Source organism: Somniosus microcephalus, chromosome 21, assembly GCF_052327205.1.
Source record: "Somniosus microcephalus isolate GS21.2 chromosome 21, FLI_Smic_1.0, whole genome shotgun sequence".
NCBI lineage: Eukaryota > Metazoa > Chordata > Chondrichthyes > Squaliformes > Somniosidae > Somniosus > Somniosus microcephalus.
In genome coordinates, this window is record NC_141007.1 from 11,478,873 (window position 1) to 11,501,998 (window position 23,126).

At 44.9% G+C, this 23,126-nt stretch overlaps 1 protein-coding gene across 1 annotated transcript in view; it reads right to left on the reverse strand.

Annotated features, from left to right (window-relative positions):
* The window catches only part of LOC147102598 (protein unc-13 homolog D-like), a 112,376-nt gene that overhangs the window by 22,597 nt on the left and 66,653 nt on the right, over window positions 1-23,126 (reverse strand). Inside the window, exons 8-9 of the mRNA XM_085964087.1 lie at window positions 17,186-17,254; window positions 13,680-13,758 (exon numbers count right to left, since the gene is read on the reverse strand). Coding sequence (XP_085820213.1) covers window positions 13,680-13,758; window positions 17,186-17,254 — 148 coding nt within the window. The remainder of the gene's footprint in view (window positions 1-13,679; window positions 13,759-17,185; window positions 17,255-23,126) is intronic.

The following is a 23,126-nucleotide window of genomic DNA, read 5'->3' on the forward strand; positions in this document are numbered from 1 at the left end:
TATGTCGAGGAACCAACCAGAGATCAGGCCATCTTAGACTGGGTATTATGTAACAAGAAAGGATTAATTAGCAATCTTGTTGTACAAGGCCCCTTGGGTCGGAGCGATCATAATATGATCGAATTCTTCACTAAGATGGAGAATGAAGTAGTTGACTCAGAGACTAGGGTCCTGAATTTAAATAAAGGAAACTACGATGGTTTGAGGCGCGAGTTGGGTAGGATTGATTGGGGAATGTCACTCAAAGGGTTGACGGTGGATAGGCAATGGCAAACATTCAAAGACCGCATGGATGAACTACAGAATTTGTTCATCCCAGTTTGGCATAAAAATAAAACAAAAAAGGGTGACTCAACCGTGGCTAACAAGGGAAATTAGGGATAGCATAAGATCCAAGGAGAGGACATATAAATTGGCCAGAAAAAGCAGTAAACCTGAGGATTGGGAGCAGTTTAGGATTCAACAAAGGAGGACAAAGGGATTAATTAAGAAGGGGAAGATAGAATATGAGAGTAAGCTTTCAGGGAACATAAAAACTGACTGTAAAAGCTTCTATAGATATGTGAAGAGAAAAAGATTGGTGAAGTCAAGCGTAGGTCCCTTGCAGTCAGAATCAGGGGAATTTATAATGGGGAACAAAGAAATGGCAGACCAATTAAATACATATTTTGTTTCTGTCTTCACAAAGGAGGACACAAATAACCTCCCAGAGATGTCGGGGAACATAGGGTCTGATGAAAGGAAGGAGCTGAAAGAAATCAGTATTTGTAGGGAAATGGTGTTAGGGAAATTGATGGGATTGAAGGCCGATAAATCCCCAGGGCCTGATAATCTACATCCTAGGGTACTTAAGGAAGTGGCCCTAGAAATAGTAGATGCATTGCTGATCATCTTCCAACATTCGATGGAATCTGGAACATTACCCATGGATTGGAGGGTAGCTAATGTTACCCCACTATTCAAAAAAGGTGGTAGAGAGAAAACAGGGAATTACAGACCGGTAAGCCTGACATCGGTAGTGGGGAAAATGCTAGAGTCCATTATAAAAGATGTAATAGCAGAGCACTTGGAAAACAGTGACAGGATCGGACAAAGTCAACATGGATTTACAAAAGTTAATCGTGCTTGACTAATCTACTGGAATTTTTTGAGGATGTAACTGGTAAAATAGATAAGGGAGAACCAGTGGATGTGGTGTATTTGGACTTTCAGAAGGCTTTTGATAAGGTCCCGCATAAGAGATTAGCGTGTAAAGTTAAGGCACATGGGATTGGGGGCAAGGTATTGACTTGGATAGAGAACTGGTTGGCGGACAGAAAGCAAAGAGTTGGAATAAACGGGTCTTTTTCCGAGTGGCAGGCAGTGATTAGTGGGGTACTGCAGGGATCGGTCCTTGGACCCCAGCTATTCACAATATATATTAATGATCTAGAAAAGGGAACTAGATGTAATATCTCCAAATTTGCAGATGACACAAAGCTGGGTGGGCGTGTGTGCTGTGAGGAGGATGCCGAGAAACTCCAGGATGATTTGGACAGGTTGGGTGATTGGGCAAAAGCATGGCAGATGCAATATAACGTGGATAAATGTGAGGTTATCCACTTTGGTGGCAAAAACAGGAAGGCAGATTATTATCTGAATGGCAATAGATTGGGAGAAGGGGAAGTGCAACGAGACCTGGGTGTCCTTGTGCACCAGTCGCTGAAGGTAAGCATGCAGGTGCAGCAGGCGGTTAAGAAGGCAAATGGTATGTTGGCCTTTGTAGCGAGAGGGTTTGAGTACAGGAACAAGGATGTCTTGCTGCAGTTGTACAGGGCCTTGGTGAGACCACATCTTGAGTATTGTGTGCAGTTTTGGTCGCCTTATCTGAGGAAGGATGTTCTTGCCATGGAAGGAGTTCAGCGAAGATTCACCAGGCTGATACCTGGGATGGTAGGAATGACGTATGAGGAGAGATTGGGACGATTGGGCTTGTACTCGCTGGAGTTTAGAAGAATGAGAGGGGATCTCATTGAAACTTATAAATTTCTGACAGGACTGGACAGACTAAATGCAGGAAGGATGTTCCCGATGGTTGGGGAGTCCAGAACCAGGGGTCACAGTCTAAGGATAAGGGGTAAACCATTTAGGACAGAAATGAGGAGGAATTTCTTCACCCAGAGAGTGGTGAACCTGTGGAATTCTCTACCAAAGAAGGCAGTGGAGGCCAATTCATTAAAGAAGGAGTTGGATATATTTCTTAAGGCTAAAGGGATCAAGGGATATGGGGAGAAAGCAGGGACCGGGTACTGAACTTGGATGATCAGCCATGATCTCATTAAATGGCGGAGCAGGCTCGAGGGGCCGAATGGCCTACTCCTGCTCCTATCTTCTATGTTTCTATGTTTAGACAGTTTCTTATAAATAAATGAGATTCAGGGTTATTAGAAATGCATCAAGGGGATAGTGTGGATAGAGGCTAGATGCACCAAAGGTTTCCTGCCTGAAACTGTTACTCTGAAAGTCCTTTCCCATTGAAAGTCATTTTTCTTTAAGTATAAAACATTCTACACACACTGGCTCCTGCAGTACACTACTGGGCTAAAGACAGCACTCTGTGCATACAACAACAGCAACTTGCATTTATATAGCGCCTTTAACGTTGTAAAATGTCCCGAGTCGCTTCACAGGAGTGGTATAAAACAAAATTTGACACCAAGCCACAAAAGGAGAAATTAGGGCAGATGACCAAAAGCTTGGTCAAAGAGGTAGGTTTTAAGGAGCGTCTTAAAGGAGGAGAGAGAGGCGGTGAGGTTTGGGGAGGGAATTCCAGAGCTTAGGGCCTAGGCAGCTGAAGGCACGGCCGCCAATGGCTAAGCGATTAAATTCAGGGATGCTCAAGAGGCCAGAATTAGAGGAGCGCGGATATCTAAGGGGCTTGTGGGGCTGGAGGATATTAGAGAGATAGGGAGGGGCGAGGCCATGGAGGGATTTGAAAACAAACATGCAAATTTTAAAATCATGGCGTTGCTTAACCGGGTCAGCGAGCACAGGCGACTTAGTGCAAGTTAGGACAAGGGCAACCGAGTTTTGGCTGACCTCAAGTTTACGTATAGAATCATAGAATAGAATCATAGAATGGTTACAGCACGGAAGAAGGCCATTTGACCCATCGAGCCCGTGCCAGCTCTCTGCAAGAGCATCTCAGCTAGTCCCACTCCCCCGCCTTTCCCCCATAGCCCTGCAAATTTTTTTCTTTCAGGTACTTATCCAACTCCCTTTTGAAAGCAGTGATTGAGTCTGCCTCCTCCACCCTTTCAGGCAGTGAATTCCAAATCCTAACCACTCGCTGCGTAAAAAAGTTTTTTCTTACGTCGCCTTTGGTTCTTTTGCCAATCACCTTAAATCACCTGTGTCCTCTGGTTCTCGACCCCTTGGCCAGTGGGAACAGTTTCTCTCTATCTACTCTGTCTATACCCCTCATGATTTTGAACACCTCTATCAAATCTCCTCTCAATCTTCTCTGCTCCAAGGAGAATAACCCCAGCTTCTCCAGTCCATCCACGTAACTGAAGTCACTCATCCCTGGAACCATTCTCGTAAATTTTTGCTGCACCCTCTCCAAGGCCTTCACATCCTTCCTAAAGTGCGGTGCCCAGAATTGGACACAATACTCCAGTTGAGGCCGAACCAGTGTTTTATACAGGTTCATCATAATTTCCACGCTTTTGCACTCTATATTCATGAAGCCCAGGATCCCATAAGCTTTTTTAACTGCTTTCTCAACCTGCCCTGCCACCTTCAATGATTTGTGCACACATACCCCCAGGTCTCCCTGTTCCTACACCCCCTTTAGGATTGTACCCTTTGGTTTATATTTCCTCTCCTCATTCTTTCTACCAAAATGTATCACTTCGCATTTTTTTGCATTAAATTTCATCTGCCACGTGTCTGCCCATTCCACCAGCCTGTCTGTGTCCTCTTGAAGTCTATCACTATCTTCCTCACTGTTCACTATACTTCCAAGTTTTGTGTCATCTACAAATTTTGAAATTGTGCCCTGTACACCCACATCCAAGTCATTAATATATATCAAGAAAAGCAGTGGTCCTAGAACCGACCCCTGGGGAACACCACTGTATACTTTCCTCCAGTCCGAAAAACAACCGTTCACCACTACTCTGTTTCCTGTCACTTAGCCGATTTCGTATCCATGCAGCCACTGTCCCTTTTATTCCATGGGCTTCAACTTTGCTGGCAAGCCTATTATGTGGCACTTTGTCGAATGCCTTTTGGAAATCCATGTACACCACATCAAACACATTGCCCTCATCAACCCTCTCTGTTACCTCATCAAAAAACTCAATCAAGTTGGTTAAACACGATTTGCCTTTAACAAATCCATGCTGGCTTTCCTTAATTCCTAATAAGCAGACTCAACGACAAGCTGCAGCACGTCAGCCGGCAGCTCCATTTCGGGTAACTCGCAGTCCGGATGGGAGGAGGGGAGCCGGGCATGGTGGCCAGAGCAGGAGAAGCAGGCCACCACACGTGGAGCCGGCAACAGTGAGGAGGAGGCCGCGGTGAAGAGGAGGACGGAGCGGCTGAGGGACATCGTGCTCCCACTGCCACGGGAAGCCATTGTATTGACTCTGAACGCGGCGCTGTATGTATAGCTGATGCGTCCCTACGGGGAACAAGCATTCCATTGTACTTGTTACATATGGCAAATAAATCTAATCTGAATCTGAATCTGAATTAATCCACACCTGTCCAAGTGACTGTTAATTTTGCCCCTGATTATTGTTTCTAAAAGCTTCCCCACTACCGAGGTTAAACTGACTGGCCTGTAGTTGCTGGGTTTATCTTTATACCCTTTTTTGAACAAGGGTGTAACATTTGCAATTCTCCAGTCCTCTGGTACCACCCCCGTTTCTAAGGAGGATTGGAAGATTATGGCCAGTACCTCCGCGAGTTCTTCCTTCACTTCCCTCAGTGTCCTAGGATGAATCCCATCCGGTCCTGGTGACTTATCTACTTTAAGTACAGCCAGTCTTTCTAATACCTCGTCTTTATCAATTTTTATCCCATCCAGTATCTCCTCTACCTCCTCCTTCACTATGTCTATGGCAGCATCTTCTTACTTGATGAAGACAGATACAAAGTACTCATTTAGTACCTCAGCCATACCCTCTACCTCCATACGTAGGTCTCCTTTTTGGTCCCTAATCAGCCCCACCCCTCCTCTTACTACCCGTTTACTATTTGTATGCCTATAGAAGACTTTTGGATTACCTTTTATGTTAGCAGCCATTCTATTCTCATACCCTCTCTTTGCCCCTCTTATTTTCATTTTCACTTCTCCTCTGATCTTTCTATATTTAGCCTGATTCTTAGATGTCTTCTCAACTTGACATCTGTCATACACGCTCTTTTTCTGCTTTATCTTACTCTCTATCTCTTTCGTTATCCAGGGAGCACTGACTTTAGTTGCCCTACCTTTCCCCCTCGACTGTACCTGAACCATCTCCTCTTTAAAGGCAGCCCATTGTTCTATTACAGTTTTGCCTGCCAATCTTTGATTCCAATTTACCCGGGCCAGATCCATTCTCATCCCACTGAAATTGGCTCTCCTCCAATTAAGTATTTTTACTCTAGATTGCTCCCTGTCCTTTTCCATAGCTAATCTAAACCTGATGATACTGTGATCACTGTTCCCTAATGTTCACCTACTGACACTTGCTCCACTTGACCCACCTCATTCCCCAGAACCAGATCCAACAATGCCTCCTTCCTCGTTGGGCCGGAAACGTACTGATCAGGAAAGTTCTCCTGAACACACTTCAGAAATTCCTTCCCCTCCCTGCCCTTTACACTATTACTATCCCAGTCTATATTAGGATAGCTGAAGTCCCCCATTATCACTACTCTATAGTTCTTGCATCTCTCAGTAATTTCTCTGCAAATTTGTTCCTCTATATCCTTCTCACTAGTTGCTGGCCTATAGAATACACCCAGTAGTGTAATGGCACCTCTATTGTTTAACTCTAGCCATATAGATTCTGTCCTTGACCCCTCCAGGACATCCTCTCTCTCCAGCACTGTAACATTCTCCTTAACCAATACTGTCACACCGCCTCCTATCTTTCCTGAACACCCTATATCCAGGAATATTTAATACCCAATCCTACCCTTTTTTGAGCCAGGTCTCCGTCATTGCCATGACCTCATATTCCCATATGGCTATTTGTGCCTGCAGCTCACCAACCTTGTTTACTATACTTCGTGCGTTCACATACATGCACTGTAAACCTATCTTAGACCATCCTGTGTTCTCTCTTAGTCTGACCCCACCTAATACCTCACTATTTCTTACTTTAGTGCTATCCGTCTCTCCCAATCCTTTGTGCCCATTGTTTCTCCTTTCTAATGCGACGTCCTGGTGCCCATCCCCCTGACAATTTAGTTTAAACCCTCCCCAACAGCACTCGCAAACCTCCCCGCGAGGATATTGGTACCAGCTCTGTTGAGGTGCAACCCATCCGGCCTGTACAGGTCCCACCTCCCCCAGAACAGGCCCCAATGCCCCAGGAATCTGAAGCCCTCCCTCCTGCACCATCTCTCCAGCCATGCATTCATCTGCTCTACACTCCTATTTTTATATTCACTTGCGCGAGGCACCGGGAGTAATCCTGAGATTACTACCTTTGAGGTCCTGCTTTTTAATCTCTTTCCTAGCTCCCTAATATCTGCCTGCAGGATCTCATCCCTCTTTCCACCTATGTCGTTGGTACCAATATGGACCACGACCTCTGCTGTTCACCCTCCCCCCCTCAGAATGTTCTGCAGCCGCTCAGTAACTTCCCTAACCCTGGCACCAGGGAGGCAACATACCATCCTGGAGTCACGTCTGCGGCTGCAGAAATGCCTGTCTGCTCCCCTAACTATCGAATCCCCTACCACTATTGCTTTCCCTATCTTCCTCCTCCCCTCCTGTACAGCTGAGCTGTAGGGTAGAACGTGGGAGACCAGCCAGGAGTGTGTTGGAATAGTCAAGTCTAGAGGAACAAAGGCATGGGTGAGGGTTTCAGCAGCAGATGAGCTGAGGCAGGAGCGGAGACGGGCGATGTTACGGAGGTGGAAATAGGCGGTCTTTGTTATGGCACGGATATGTGGACGGAAGCTCATCTCGGGGTCAAATATGACACCAAGGTTGCGAACAGTCTGGTTCAGCCTCAGATAGATGCTAGGGAGAGGGATGGAGTCGGTGGCTAGGGAACGGAGTTTGTGACGGGGCCCGAAGACAATGGCTTCGGTCTTCCCAATATTTATTTGGAGGAAATTTCTGCGCATCCAGTACTGGAGGTCGAACAAGCAGTCTGACAATTTAAAGACCGTGGAGGGGTCGAGAGAAGTGGTGGTGAGGTAGAGCTGAGTGTCATCAGCGTACATGTGGAAACTGACACTGTGTTTTCGGATGAAGTCGCCGAGGGCCAACATGTAGATGAGAAATAGGAGGGGCCAAGGATAGATCCTTGGGGGACCCCAAGGTAACGATGCAGGAGCGGGAAGAGAAGCCATTGCAGGTGATTCTCTGGCTACGATTAGATAGATAAGAATGGAACCAGGCGAATGCAGTCCCACCCAGCTGGACGACGGTGGAGAGGCGTTGGAGGAGGATGGAGTGGTCAACTGTGTCAGGTCGAGAAGAACGTATGATAAGAACATAAGAAATAGGAGCAGGAGTAGGCCACTTGGCCCCTCGAGCCTGCTCCGCCATTCAATAAGATCATGGCTGATCTTGGGCTCAAAGCCACTTCCCCACCCGCTCCCCATAAACCTTCACTCCATTATCTTGCAAAAATTTGTCTATCTCCACCTTAAATGTATTTAATGACCCAGCCTCCACGGCTCTCTGGGGCAGAGAATTCCACAGATTTACGACCCTCTGAGAGAAGAAATTCCTCCTCATCTCAGTTCTAAAGGGGCGACCCTTTATTCTAAAACTGTGCCCCCGAGTTCTAGATTTCCCCACGAGGGGAAACATCCTCTCTGCATCTACCTTGTCGAGTCCCCTCAGTATCTTATGTTTCAATAAGATCACCTCTCATTCTTCTAAATTCCAATGAGTATAGGCCCAGCCTGCTCAACCTTTCCTCATAAGTCAACCCCCTCATCTCTGGAATTAACCGAGTGAATCATCTCTGAACTGCCTCCAATGCAAGTATATCCTTCCTTAAATAAGGAGACCAAAACTGTACGCAGTACTCCAGGTGTGGTCTCACCAATATCCTGTACAGTTGTAGCAGGACTTCCCTGCTTTTATACTCCAACCCCCTTGAAATAAAGGCCAACATTCCATTTGCCTTTTTGATTACTTGCTGTACCTGCATACTAACTTTTTGTGTTTCATGCACAAGGACCCGCAGGTCCCTCTGAACTGTAGCATTTTGTAATCTCTCTCCATTTAAATAATAATTTGCTTTTTTATTTTTCCTGCCAAAGTGTATAACCTCGCACTTTCCCACATTATACTCCATCTGCCAAATGTTTGCCCACTCACTTAGCCTGTCTATATCCCTTTGCAAGATCTTTGAGTCCTCTGCACAACTTGCTTTCCCACCCATCTTTGTATCATCCGCAAACTTGGCTACATTACACTTGGTCCCTTCATCCAAGTCATTAATGTAGATTGTAAATAGTTGAGGCCCCAGCACTGATCCCTGTGGCACCCCACTAGTTACCGTCTGCTAACCAGAAAATGACCCATTTATCCCGACTCTCTGCTTTCTGTTAGTTAGCTGATTCTCTATCCGTTCTAATATATTACTCCCAATTCCGTGAGCTCTTATCTTATGCAGTAACCTTTTATGTGGCACCTTATCGAATGCCTTCTGGAAATCCAAATACACCACATCCACTGGTTCACCTTTGTCCACCCTGCTCGTTACCTCCTCAAAGAGCTCCAGCAAGTTTGTTAAACATGATTTCCCTTTCATAAAACCATGCTGACTCTGTTTGACTGCATTATGATTTTCCAAATGCCCTGCTACTGCTTCCTTAATGAAGGACTCCAGCATTTTCCCAACGACAGATGTTAGGCTAACTGGTCTATAGTTTCCTGCTTTCTGTCTCCCTCCTTTCTTAAATAGGGGTGTTACATTAGCGGTTTTCCAATCCACTGGGACCTCTCCAGAGTCCAGGGAATTTTGGTATATTGCAACCAATGCATCCACTATCTCTGCAGCCACTTCTTTTAAGACCCTGGGATGCAGGCCATCTGGTCCAGGGGACTTGTCATCTTTTAGTCCCATTATTTTACCAAGTACTATTTCCTTAGTGATAGTGATTGTCTTTAGTTCCCCCCTCCCTGTGGCCCCTTGATTATCCATTATTAGGATGTTGTTAGTGTCTTCTACCGTGAAGACAGATACAAAATATTTGTTTAGAGTCTCTGCCATTTCCCTGTTCCCCATTATTAATTCCCCAGTCTCATCCTCTAAGGGACCAACGTTTACTTTAGCTACCCTCTTCCTTTGTATATACCTGTAGAAGCTCTTACTATTTGTTTTAATGTTTCTTGCCAGTTTACTCTCATAATTCATCTTCTCTCTATTATTTTTTTAGTCATCCTTTGCTGGTTTTCAAAAAATGTCCCAATCCTCTGGTCTCCCAGCAATCTTGGCAACATTGTATGCCTTCGTTTTCAATTTGATACCAACCTTTACTTCCTTAGTGAGCCACGGATGGTGCTCACTTCTCTTAAAATCTTTCTTTCTCACTGGAATATATTTTTGTTGAGTTATGAAACATCTCCTTAAATGTCCACCACTGCATTTCAACTGTCTTACCCTTTAATTTATTTTTCCAGTCCACTTTAGCCAGTTCTGCCCTCATGCCACTGCAATTGCCTTTGTTTAAGATCGGGACACTGGTTTAAGATACAACTTTCTCACCCTCCAACTGAATTTGAAATTCAACCATGCTACGATCACTCTTTCCTAGAGGATCCTTTACTATGAGATCATTTATTAGTTCTGTCTCATTACATAGTACCAGATCCAAGATAGCCTGCTCCCTGGTTGGTTCCATTACATACTGTTCTAGGAAACCATCCCGGACGCACTCTATGAACTCCTCCTCAAGGCTACCATGGCCAATTTGATTTGTCCAATCAATATGGAGATTAAAATCACCCATGATTATTACCGTACCTTTTTTACAGGCCTCCATTATTTGTTGATTTATACTCTGTCCAACAGTATTGCTACTGTTCGGGGGCCTGTAGACTACGCCCACCAGAGACTTTTTCCCCTTATTATTTTTTATCTCCACCCAAATCGATTCTACATCTTGATCTTCTGAGCCAATATCACTTCTCACCACTGCACTGATCCCATCCTTTACCAACAAAGCCACCCCACCTCCCTTTCCTTTCTGTCTGTCCTTCTGAATTGTCAAATACCCTGGAATATTCAGTTCCCAGCCCTGGTCACCTTGCAACCACATCTCTGTAATGGCGATCAGATCATACTCATTTGTATCTATTTGTGCCATCAACTCATCCATCTTGTTACGAATGCTGCATGCATTCAGATATAGAACTTTTGTCTTTTTACCATTTCTCCTTGTTTTGGCCCCATTTTCTGTTACACTCTTATTTTTAACCATTCTGTCCCTTCCTGTCACACTCTGGTTATTATTTCCCCCATCTCTATCCTGCTCCATTGCTTTCTCATTTCTCATTGACTGTTTAAATTCCCGCTCCCCTGGATCCTCCCCCCGACTATTTAGTTTAAAGCCCTCTCTACAGCCCTAGTTATTCGATTCGCCAGGACTCTAGCCCCAGCATGGTTCAAGTGAAGCCCGTCCAAACGGAACAGCTCCCTCTTATCCCAGTACTGGTGCCAGTGCCCCACAAATCAAAACCCATTTCTCCCACACCAGTCTTTGAGCCACTCGTTCATTTCTCTGATCTTATTTACCCTATGCAAATTCGCTCGTGGCTCAGGTAATCCAGAGAACCTTTGTGGTTCTGCTTTTTAATTTAGCCCCTAGCTGCTCATACTCTCTCAGCAGAACCTCTTTCTATGTCCTACCTATGTCATTGGTACCTACATGGACCATGACAACTGGATCCTCCCCCTTCCACTCCAAGTTTCTCTCCAGCCCAGAGGAAATGTCCTTAACCCTGGCACCGGGCAGGCAACACAGCCTTCGGGACTCACGCTCTCGGCTGCAGAGAACAGTATCTATCCCCCTAACTATACTGTCCCCTATCACTACATTTCTTTTTACTCCCCCGACTTGAATGGCTCCCTGTACCATGGTGCTGTGGTCAGATTGTTCATCCTCCCTGCAGTCCCTGCCCTCGTCCACATAGGGAGCAAGAATCTCATACCTGTTGGACAAGGCCAAGGGCTGAGGCTCCTCCATCACTACCTCCTGGATCCCAATACCTGCCTCACTTGTAGTCACAGAAGGACGAGGGGGGATAGTTTACCTTTGTCACAGTCACATAGGATGTCATTTGTGACTTTGAAAGAGCTGTTTCGGTACTGTGGCAGGGGTGGAAACCGGATTGGAGGGATTCAAACATGGAGTTCCGGGAAAGATGGGCACAGATTTGGGATGAAGCGTCCGCCTAAATCAAGCAGAGACCTCATACATGTATGTAAATCTAGGTCCTGTTACGTCACTAGGACCCCGATGGCCAATTAACCCCAGTGAGAGCGGCTCTGAAGAATGAAGGAGTCATAAAGGGGTAAATGTTAAACCTCCGGGACCCATAAGGAAAGTCACGGCGTCTGATGCCCCGAGCTCGTCCCTCACATCTTCCCACCCGCGACATCCTGCCGAGGAGATTTACCAGGATGTTACCTGGGCTGGAGCGCCTCAGCTATGAAGAAAGACTGAACAGGCTGGGGTTGTTTTCCTTGGAGCAAAGAAGGCTGAGGGGGGACCTGATTGAGGTGTACAAAATGATGAGGGGCATAGATAGGGTAGATAAAGAGGAACTTTTCCCCTTAGTAGGGGGGTCAATAACAAGGGGGCATAGATTCAAGGTAAGGGGCAGGAGGTTTAGAGGGGATTTGAGGAGGAACTTTTTCACCCAGAGGGTGGTTGGAGTCTGGAACTCACTGCCTGAAAGGGTGGTAGAGGCAGGAACCCTCACAACATTCAAGAAGCATTTGGATGAGCACTTGAATTGCCATTGCATACAAGGCTATGGACCAAATGCTGGAAAATGGGATTAGATTGGACAGGGCTTGATGGACGGCGCAGACACAATGGGCCGAAGGGCCTCTTTGTGCTGTATAATTCTATGACTCTATGACACCCCCCCAACCCTGCCACTTAACATCCAGTCAGCCTCCCCCCGTGACACCGTGCCGACACCCCCCACGCCGCGCCCCCAACCCCGCCACTTAACATCCAGTCAGCCTCCCCCCGCAACACCCTGCCGACACCACCTCCCCCCCACCCTCCCGCCACTTAACTTCCAGTCAGCGGGCGGGCACCTGCATCTTTCCACCCGTTTCGGGTGGGCAACTGGCCGGCAAGTGTAAATGAGGCTCCTGAGGTAGAATGGTCCGTCCCTGAAATTGATGCCCTCGGGAGTGGACGGGTCCAGTGCTTGAAAACTCCCCACCCGCTCGAAACCCGCTTGCAGTTAAAATCCCTCCATAATCATCTCAGCCCCAGGACATCGCTGCAGGAGTTCCTCTGGGCAGTGTCCTAGGCCCAACCATCTTCAGCTGCTTCATCAATGACCTTCCCTCCATCATAAGGTCAGAAATGGGGATGTTCGCTGATGACTGCACAGTGTTCAGTCCATTCGCAACGCCTCAGATAATGAAGCAGTCCATGCCCACATGCAGCAAGACCTGGACAACATTCAGGCTTGGGCTGATAAGTGGCAAGTAACATTCGCGCCACACAAGTGCCAGGCAATGACCATCTCCAACAAGAGAGAGTCAAACCACCTCCTCGTGACATTCAACGGCATTACCATTGTTGAATCCCCCACCATCCTGGGGTCACCATTAACCAGAAACTTAATTGGACCAGCCACATAGATACTGTGCCTACAAGAGCAGGTCAGAGGCTGGGTATTCTGCGGCGAGTGTCTCACCTCCTGACTCCCCAAAGCCTTTCCACCACCTACATCGCACAAGTCACGAGTGTGATAGAATACTCTCCACAGCACTCAAGAAGCTCGACACCATCCAGGACAAAGCAACCCACTTAATTGGCACCCCATCCACCACCTTAAACATTCACTCCCTCCACCACCGGCGAAGCGTCGCTGCAGTGTGTACCATCTACAAGATGCACTGCAGCAACTCGCCAAGGCTTCTTCGACAGCACCTCCCAAACCCATGACCTCTACCACCTAGAAGGACAAGGGCAGCAGGCGCATGGGAACACCACCACCTCCAAGTTCCCCTCCAAGTCACACACCATCCTGACTTGGAAGTATATCGCCGATCCTTCATCGTCGCTGGGTCAAAATCCTGGAACTCCCTCCCTAACAGCACTGTGGGAGTACCTTCACCACACGGACTGCAGTAGTTCAAGAAGGCGGCTCACCACCACCTTCTCGAGGACAATTAGGGATGGGCAATAAATGCTGGCCTTCCCAGCGACACCCACATCCTGTGAATAAATAAATAAATAAAAAAATGTAATTGTCTCACCTGCAGTTTAATGACCACGTTTCCCAGAAAATCATCCTGTTCATGTTTTCGAGCAGCCTTCTTCACATCTTTGAAAATCCTGCAACATGAATCACAGCTGGTATCTGGCAGCGAGAATCCATCAAACACTGAGCAGTTAGTTACAGGCACACCAAACACCCCAGATCACGGATATTAGACACAACATCAACTATCAGTCTGAATAGTGAAGGCAGATATGGTCGAGCCAGTGATGGATAATAGGAAGTCCTCCTTGATAGGAGTAAATGGAGGGCGTGTCGGATTGGAGACAACTGAAGCAAAGGGAGTGTTGGATTGGAGCTAGGGGAATACAGGGAATGATGAGCTGGCGATGGATGAGAGGGGAGTGTTGGATAGGAGCTTGGGGAATACAGGGAATGATGAGCTGGTGATGGATGAGAGGGGTGTGTTGGATTGCAGTTGGGGGAATATGGGGAGAGTTGGATTGGGGATGGAGGAATTAGGGAGCGGTGGATTAGAAATCGGGAAATGTAAGGAGTGTTGGATTAGAAATGGATGAAGATAGGGAATGATGGGCTGGAGAGTTTGGAGTAAGTATATTAGATTGAGGATGGGTAATGGGATTTTTATTAGGGGGTTTGAGATTGGAAATGGGGGAATGTAGGGAGTGTTGGATTGCAGATGAGGAATTTGGGAATTGTAGGGAATTTTGGATTGGGGATGAGAAATGTAGGGAGTGTTGTACTAGAGACAGGTGTCTCACTAACACATATTGGTTCTTACAATTTAAAACAATCTATTTTGATAATATGTTGAGATTAATTCTGTGTGACAATTAAACACGATCAGTTTCTACTCCATGAAATTACAGCTGAGATTTCCCTCTTATTGAACTCTCTCAGTGGAGAATAGTGGCTTAGTATTGTCAACATTCATTAATACTTTGCAGACACTTTCACTAATCTGTGATACATTTTGTTGTGTGATTCTCACTAACAATCGGTACAGTTTTGTTTAAGCGTTTAAAATGCAGAATGACTACAGTAGATGCTATTGGTCAGGACAAAGTACACAAAGCCGCTAGGCGACCGAGCATGAGTTATTACATGTTGGAGTCATCAATAGTAGGGAAAATGCTAGAATCTATTAGTAAGGACATGGTAACAGGGCACTTGGGAAATCACAATATGATTAGGCAGAGTCAACATGGTTTTATGAAAGGGAAATCATGTTTGACAAATTCATCAAGAATTTTTTGAGGGTGTAACTAGCATGGTAGATAAGGGGGAACCAGTGGATGTAGTATATTTGGATTTTCAGAAGGCATTCGATAAGGTGCCACCCAAGAGATTGTTGCACAAGATTAGAGCTCATGGGATTGGGGGTAATATACTAGCATGGATTGAGAATTGGTTAACGGACAGATAACAGAGAGTAGGAATAAACGGGTGGCAGGGTGTAACTGGTGGGGTGCCGCAAGGATCAGTGATTGGGGTTCAGCTATTTATAATCTATATCAATGACTTAGATAAGGGAACTGAGTGTAATATATCCAAGTTTGCTGACAATACAAAGCTAGGTGGAAAAGTAAGCTGTGAGGAGTACATAAAGAGGCTGCAAAGGGATATAGATCGGTTAAGTGATTGGCCAAGAAGGTTGCAGATGGAATATAATGTGGGGAAGAGTGAAATTATCCACTTTGGTAGGAAGAATGGACAAGCAGAATAAAGGTGAGAGACTAGTAAATGTTGGTATTCAAAGAGATTTGGGGTCCTTCTACATGAAACACAGAAAAATAACTTGCAGGTACAGCAAGCAATTAGAAAGGCAAATGGGATGTTGGCCTTTATTGCAAGGGGATAGGAGTATAAGAGTAAGGAAACATAGAAGATAGGAGCAGGAGTAGGCCATTCGGCCCCTCGAGCCTGCTCCGACATTCAATGAGATCATGGCTGATCATCCAAATTCAGTACCTTGTCCCTGCCTTCTCCCCATATCCCTTGATCCCTTTAGCCTTAAGAAATATATCCAAGGAAGTCTTGCTACAATTATATAGGGCTTTGGTGAGACTACACCTGGCATACTGTGTACAGTTTTAGTCTTACCGAAGGAAGGATATACTTGCCTTAGAGGCGGGGCAGCGAAGGTTCACTAGATTGATTTCTGGGATGAGAAGGTTGTTCCATGAGGAGAGATTGAGTAGAATGGGCCTATACTCTCTGGAGTTTAGAAGAATGAGAGGTGATCTCATTGAAACATAAAATTCTTACAGGACTTGACGGGGTAGATGCTGAGAGGCTGTTTCCCCTGGCTGGAGAGTCTAGAACTAGGGGGCATCGTCTCAGGATAAGGGGTTGACCATTTAGGACTGAGATGAGAAATTTCTTCACTCACGAGGGTTGTGAATCTTTGGAATTCTCTACCCCAGAGGGCTGTGGATGCTCAGTCGATGAGTATATTCTAGACTGAGATCGCTAGATTTTTGGACACTAATCAAGGATTATGGGAATAGGGTGGGAAAGTGCAGTTGATGTAGAAGATCAGCCATGATCTTATTGAATGGCAGAGCAGGCTCGAGGGGTCATATGGCCGACTCCTGCTCCTATTTCTAATGTTCTTATGGAGTAGGTTTTATGAAGTTGCTCTCCAGGTATAGAGCTTCGCCTGCTGGTAGAGCGGATCCGGATTTCACACAAGGAGGTAAGCAGGTTACCTTTTAATGGACAGAAGATTCTTGCAAACCGACCCCCCCCTATCCCACTCCCCCTCCATTCCTGTGCACTTCAAGAGGCGAAGGTCTGTGTTCAGAGAGAAAACTCACAGAATCTACCATAAGTAAAAACAGAAAATGCAGGAAACAATTAGCAGGTCAGGCAGCATCCGTGGAGAGAGAAACAGAGTCAAAGTTTCAGGTCAATGACCTTTCAGCAAACTGGAAGATGTTAGAGATTTATCAATTTATAAGCAAGTTTAGAGGCAAGGAAAGTAGGGGGAGGGGGGTGGTGCCGGGGTGAGGGGCGAGAGGACAAAAAGGAAGGTCTGTGATTGGGTGGAGGGCAGGAGTGGTTAAATGATAAAAAGGGACGATGGTGCAAGGCAAAAGGGGATGGTAATGGACAATAAAGAAACAAAACAAGGATCCAGAGGAGGTGCAAATGGTTACAGCAGAACCATTACCAGCAACTGCTGTCCGAGAAAATGGGTGCGGTGGTCATAATCTAAAGTTGTTGAACTCAATGTTGAGGCAGGAAGTCTGTAAAGTGCCTCCACCTAAGGTGCATCTACCCTCTGGAGTTGATGATCACGATGGGCCGAAATGGCCTCCTTCCGTGCTGTAACTTTCTATGATTCTATGGCCAATGAAGTCCTCTTATTTTTATGTGTTCGCTCTAACTGTACAGCTAAAATAACGGAATTTCAGGCGCTGGATGTTCGTGTGCCGCTTCCATCAGTATCTGTCACTATCACACGAGGCCCTCAAGTCACCACAATTCACGCACAAACCAATCAGTAACTCCCCTCACCTCTTCAGTCCATCGATCCCATGGATCTCACCCAGTCGGTGTGTCACAGACTCAACATCATCCAGGTCCCTGAAAACAATCAAACTCTTAGGCATAAAAGAATATTTCTGGGAGGCCGTTGAAGTAAAATTTACAACAACAACTTGTATTTATATAGTTCCCTTCATGTACAAAATCATCCTATGCCCCCTCACAGAAGCATAATCAGACAAAAAATAGAGGCCGAGCCAAAGATGGAAATATTAGGAAGGGTGAGCAAAAGCTTGTTCAAAGAGGTGGGATTTAAGGAGCATTTTAAAGGAGGAGAGGGAGGTGGCGAGGCGGACAGGTTTAGGGAGGGAATTCTTTTTTCAAGTGAATAGAGACCCAGTCTGTTCATCCTTTCTTGATAGTTATGCCTTTGCATTTCTGGTATCACCCTTGTAAATCTTCTCTGCACCCTCTCCAGTGCCTCTATATCCTTTTAATAATATGGCGACCAGAATTGTACGCAGTACTCTAACTGTGGTCTAACCAAAGTTCGATACAGGTTTAGCATAACTTCCCTATTTTTCAATACTATCCCTCCAGAAATAAACCCTAGTGCTTGGTTTGCTTTTTTTATGGCCTTGTTAAACTGTGTCACTACTTTTAGTGATTTGTGTATTTGTACTCCTTTGCTCCTCTACCCCACCCAGACTCGCACCCTCCAAGTAATAAGTGACCTCCCTATTCTTCCTACCAAAATGTAATACCTCACATTTATCTGTGTTAAATTTCATTTGCCAATTATATGTCCATTCTGCAAGTTTATCAATGTCCTCCTGTAATTTGTTGCAGTCCTCCTCAGTATTGACTATCACCCCCAATTTGGTGTCATCCGCAAATTTAGAAATTGTGTTTTTGATTCCAAAGTCTAAATCGTTAATATAAATTGTGAACAACATTGGTCCCAGCACTGATCTTTGTGGAACACCACTACCCACCTTCTGCCATTGTGAATAGCTACCCTTTACCCCACTCTCTGCTTCCTGCCTTGAAGCCAGCTAGCTATCCATTCTGCTACTTGTCCTCTGACTCCACATTCTCTGACCTTATTCATTAGTCTTATTCTCTGACCTTATTCATTATCGAAGGCCTTTTGAAAATCTAGATAAATTACATCTACTGCATTACCCTTGTCTACTCTCTCTGTTACCTCTTCAAAAAATTCAATGAGGTTGGTCAAGCAAGACTTTCCCTTTTGAAATCCATGCTATTGTTATATTTTTGGTTTCTAGATGTTCTTCTATTTTCTCCTTTAGTAGGGATTCCATTATTTTTCCTACCACCGATGTTAAGCTGACTGGTCTATAGTTCCCTGGATATGTTCTGTCTACCTTTTTAAATATAGCTATTACATTAGCTATCCACCAGTCCTCTGGCACTACACCTTTTTCTAATGAATTATTAAATATGTGTAGTAATGCCTCTGCTATCTCTTCCCTAGATTCTTTTAAAATGCGCAGATGTAATCCATCCGGACCAGGGTTTTTTTCCTCTGAGTTTGATTAATTTATTTAATATATCTCCTCTTTGTATTTTAAATGCAGTTATTTCATTACTAATCTCATGATCCAATGTCATGTCCACCTGTTCTAGCTCCCTGGTAAATACTGAAGCAAAGTAATTATTTAATATTTCTGCCATCTCTCTGCCTGTGGTATTATCTTGTCCATCCCTTAGTGGTCCTATTCCCATCCTGACCTTCCTTTTTTATTGCTGTACCTGTAAAATATTTTACTATTTTGTTTTATGTTCCTTGATAATTTAATTTCATAGTTCCTCTTTGCCTTCCTAATTGCTTTTTTGATTCCTTTCCTAATCTCTTTGTATTTTCCCTTATCATACTCTCCTCTGTCTTCAAGACCATTATTAAGGAGACAGTAATGGGACATTTGGATAAACATAATTTAATAGGACAAAGTCAGCATGGTTTTATGAAGGGGAAGTCATGTTTGACAAATTTGCTTGAGTTCTTTGAGGACGTAACATACAGGGTGGATAAAGGGGAACCAGTGGACGTAGTGTATTTAGACTTCCAAAAGGCATTTGACACGGTGCCACACAAAAGATTATTGCTTAAGATAAAAAATCACGGGATTGGGGGTAATATTCTGGCGTGGGTGGAGGATTGGCTCTCTAACAGAAAGCAGAGAGTTGGGATAAATGGTTAATTCTCAGACTGGCAATCAGTAACTCGTGGTGTTCCGCAGGGGTCAGTGCTGGGTCCCCAACTCTTTACAATCTATATTAACGATTTGGAGGAGGGGACCGAGTGTAACATATCAAAGTTTGCAGATGATACAAAGATGGGAGGGAAAGTAGTGAGTGAGGAGGACATAAAAAACCTGCAAAGGGACATAGACAGGCTAAGTAAGTGGGCAGAGATTTGGCAGATGGAATACAATACTGGAAAGTGTGAGGTTATGCACTTTGGCAGGAAAAATCACAGAGCAAGTTATTATCTTAATGGCAAGAAACTGGAAAGTACTGCAGTACAAAGGGATCTGGGGGTCCTGGTGCACGAAACTCAAAAAGTTAGTATGCAGGTGCAGCAGGTGATCAAGAAAGCCAATGGAATGTTGGCTTTTATTGCTAGGGGGATAGAATATAAAAACAGGGAGGTATTGCTGCAGCTATACAAGGTATTGGTGAGACCGCACCTGGAATACTGCATACAGTTTTGGTGTCCATACTTAAGAAAAGACATACTTGCTCTCGAAGCAGTACAAAGAAGGTTCACTCGGTTAATCCCGGGGATGAGGGGGTGGACATATGAGGAGAGGTTGAGTAGATTGAGACTCTACTCATTGGAGTTCAGAAGAATGAGAGGCGATCTTATTGAAACATATAAGATTGTGAAGGGGCTTGATCGGGTGGATGCGGTGAGGATGTTCCCAATGATGGGTGAAACTAGAACTAGGGGGCATAATCTTAGAATAAGGGGCTGCTCTTTCAAAACTGAGATGAGGAGAAACTTCTTCACTCAGAGGGTAGTAGGTCTGTGGAATTTGCTGCCCCAGAAAGCTGTGGAAGCTACATCATTAAATAAATTTAAAACAAATAGACAGTTTCCTAGAAGTAAAGGGAATTAGGGGTTACAGGGAGCGGGCAGGAAATTGGACATGAGTCTAGGTTCGGATCGGTCATGGCCCTGTGGGTGGCGGAGCGGGCCCAGGGGCCGTGTGGCCTGGTCCTGCTCCTACTTCTTGTGTTCTAATTCTGTGTTAGATTTCAGGAGATGGTTCTATTCACAGGGATTAGTGGAGACCTCAGGAACAGTCTGCCAGCTAGGAGTCCTTCAAGAGTAAATTGGGCCTGTTCCTGGCTGGGGTGGAGATCACCTTTTACAGAAGGTAAGTACTGCAGGAAATACAGGGACAGAGTGATCTCCTGGATGAGTTTCGATCGCTTAGATGGGTCGGAGAGGAATTTCCCAGATTTTTTCTCCCAAATTGGCCATTGGGTTTTTTATCTGGTTTTTCGCCTCTCCCGGGAGATCACATGGGTTCAGGTGGGATGGAGAGTGGAAGTAGATTTGAGGTTAGGATCAGATCAGCCATGATCTTATTGAATGGCGGAGCAGGCTCGAGGGGCCGATTGGCCTACTCCTGCTCCTATTTCTTATGTTCTTATGTTCTGCTTTCCATGTACTTAGTGTATGCCTCTTTCCTTACCTTCAATGTTTCCCTTATGTCTTTATTCATCCATGGTGTCTCATTAGTGTTTAGCTTGTTCTTGTTTTTTAATGGAATATATTTTACCTGGACCTTGTTGAACACGGTTTTAAATGTTTCCCATTATTGTTCTACGTCATTGTTTGCCAATATTGTTGTCCATTTTATTTTATGTCCAAGTTCTATTCTCAGCCCCTCAATACAACTTTACTCCAATCTGGTCTTCGTCATACTTATGTCCTTCTCAATTATTATTTTAAAGCGTATTATATTATGGTCTATTGCCTAAATGTTCCCCTACTTTTACTTCTCTTATCTGCTCTGGTTCATTCCCCATTACTAGATCCAATAATGAATCCTCCCTTATTGGGCTTTTTACATATTGGGTGAGAAAGGAGTCCTGTACACATTGTAGGAACTCCATTCCCTTATCCTCTTTACTTACCTCTTCTCTCCAATTAATATTAGGGTAGTTGAAATCCCCCATGATTATTATTCTATGTTTTTTACTCATTTCCCTAATTTGTTTACATATTTCTTCCTCCACCTCCCTTCCACTATTAGGTTACCTGCAGACTATCCCTATTAGTGGGATTGATCCTTTATTATCTTTTATCTCTACGCTCATGGATTCTATTTCTGTCTTGCTGATAGCTGCGTCACTTTTTTCTACTGCCATTATGTTATCCCTAATAAGTACAGCCACTCCACCTCCCCTTTTTCCCTCTCTATCTTTTCTAAGTATGTTATACCCTGCAATGTTTAATTCCCAGTCCTGATTTTTCTGTAGCATGTCTCAGTAATCCCTACTATGTCTGGTTCCTCGCAACGCATGATTGCCTCCAGCTCCCCTGTTTTATTACGGACACTGTGTGCATTGCGGTACAGACAGTTTAACTCATTTTTAATAGCAGTTCCTTTCACTTTATTTTTAACCATCTTTTTACACTCCTGTTCTATTTATTCCCTGGCCATCAATATCCTCTCTTACTTTACTCTTTCCTATGCTCTCCTTTCCTGTTTTGTTTATATTTAGGCTGGTCAGGGGGTGCAACTGAGATTTGCGGCCAGGGCGCGAGCGGGGCGCATGGGAACACCATCACCTCCAAGTTCCCCTCCCAGTCACACACCATCCTGACTTAGAAATATATCGCCGAACCTTCATCGTCGCTGGGTCAAAATCCTGGAGCTCCCTCCTTAACAGCACTGTGGGAGTACCTTCACCACACGGATTGCAGCGGTTCAAGAAGGCGGCTCACCACCACCTTCTCAAGGGCAACTAGGAATGGGCAATAAATGCTGGGCTTGCCAGTGATGCCCACATTCCCATGAACGAATAATTTAAAAAAAACACCAAAATCAACCCCATGCATATGATTATTCAAAGGATAACGACTTGGTCAAAACCATGCATTAATGTTATTTCTAACTGATGTGCAGTTTTGGGCACCCCATCAAATGGGGCAGTGGGATTAATTTGGAATTGATTTTGGTGTTTTTTTTAAATTATTCGTTAAATGAATCCCACTGCCCCAAAGTCCTGTATCAATTCCAAACTAATCCCACTGCCACACTCTCTCCCCATAGTCCTGTATCAATTCTATGATTATTCAAAGGATAACGACTTGGTCAAAGCCATGCATTAATGTTATTTCTAACTGATGTGCAGTTTTGGGCACCCCATCAAATGGGGCAGTGGGATTAATTTGGAAATGATACAGGACTATGGGGAGAGAGTGTGGCAGTGGGATTAGTTTGGAATTGATACAGGACTTTGGGGCAGTGGGATTCATTTAGGATTGATACAGGGCTAGCCATAGAGAGTGTACAGTGTAGATTCACCAGTAGGAGAAATTTCTTTGTGCAGAGAGTTGGAGCACAGAATGGTTTGTCATAGGAAGTGGTTGAGGCAGAGACCATTGCATCTTTTAAGGGAAGATTGGATAAGTATTTGAAGATACAGGGCTATGGGGAGAGAGCGGGGCAGTGGGATATTTGAATTGATACAGGGCTATGGGGAGAGAGCGGGGCAGTGGGATATTTGGATTGATACAGGGCTATGGGGAGAGAGCGGGGCAGTGGGATTAGTTTGGGATTGATACAGGGCTATGGGGAGAGAGCGGGGCAGTGGTATTTGTTATAGATTGATACAGGGCTATCGGGAGAGAGCGAGGCGGTGGGATTAAATTGGATTGATACAGGGCTGTGGGGAGAGAGCGGGGCAGTGGGATTAGTTTTGGATT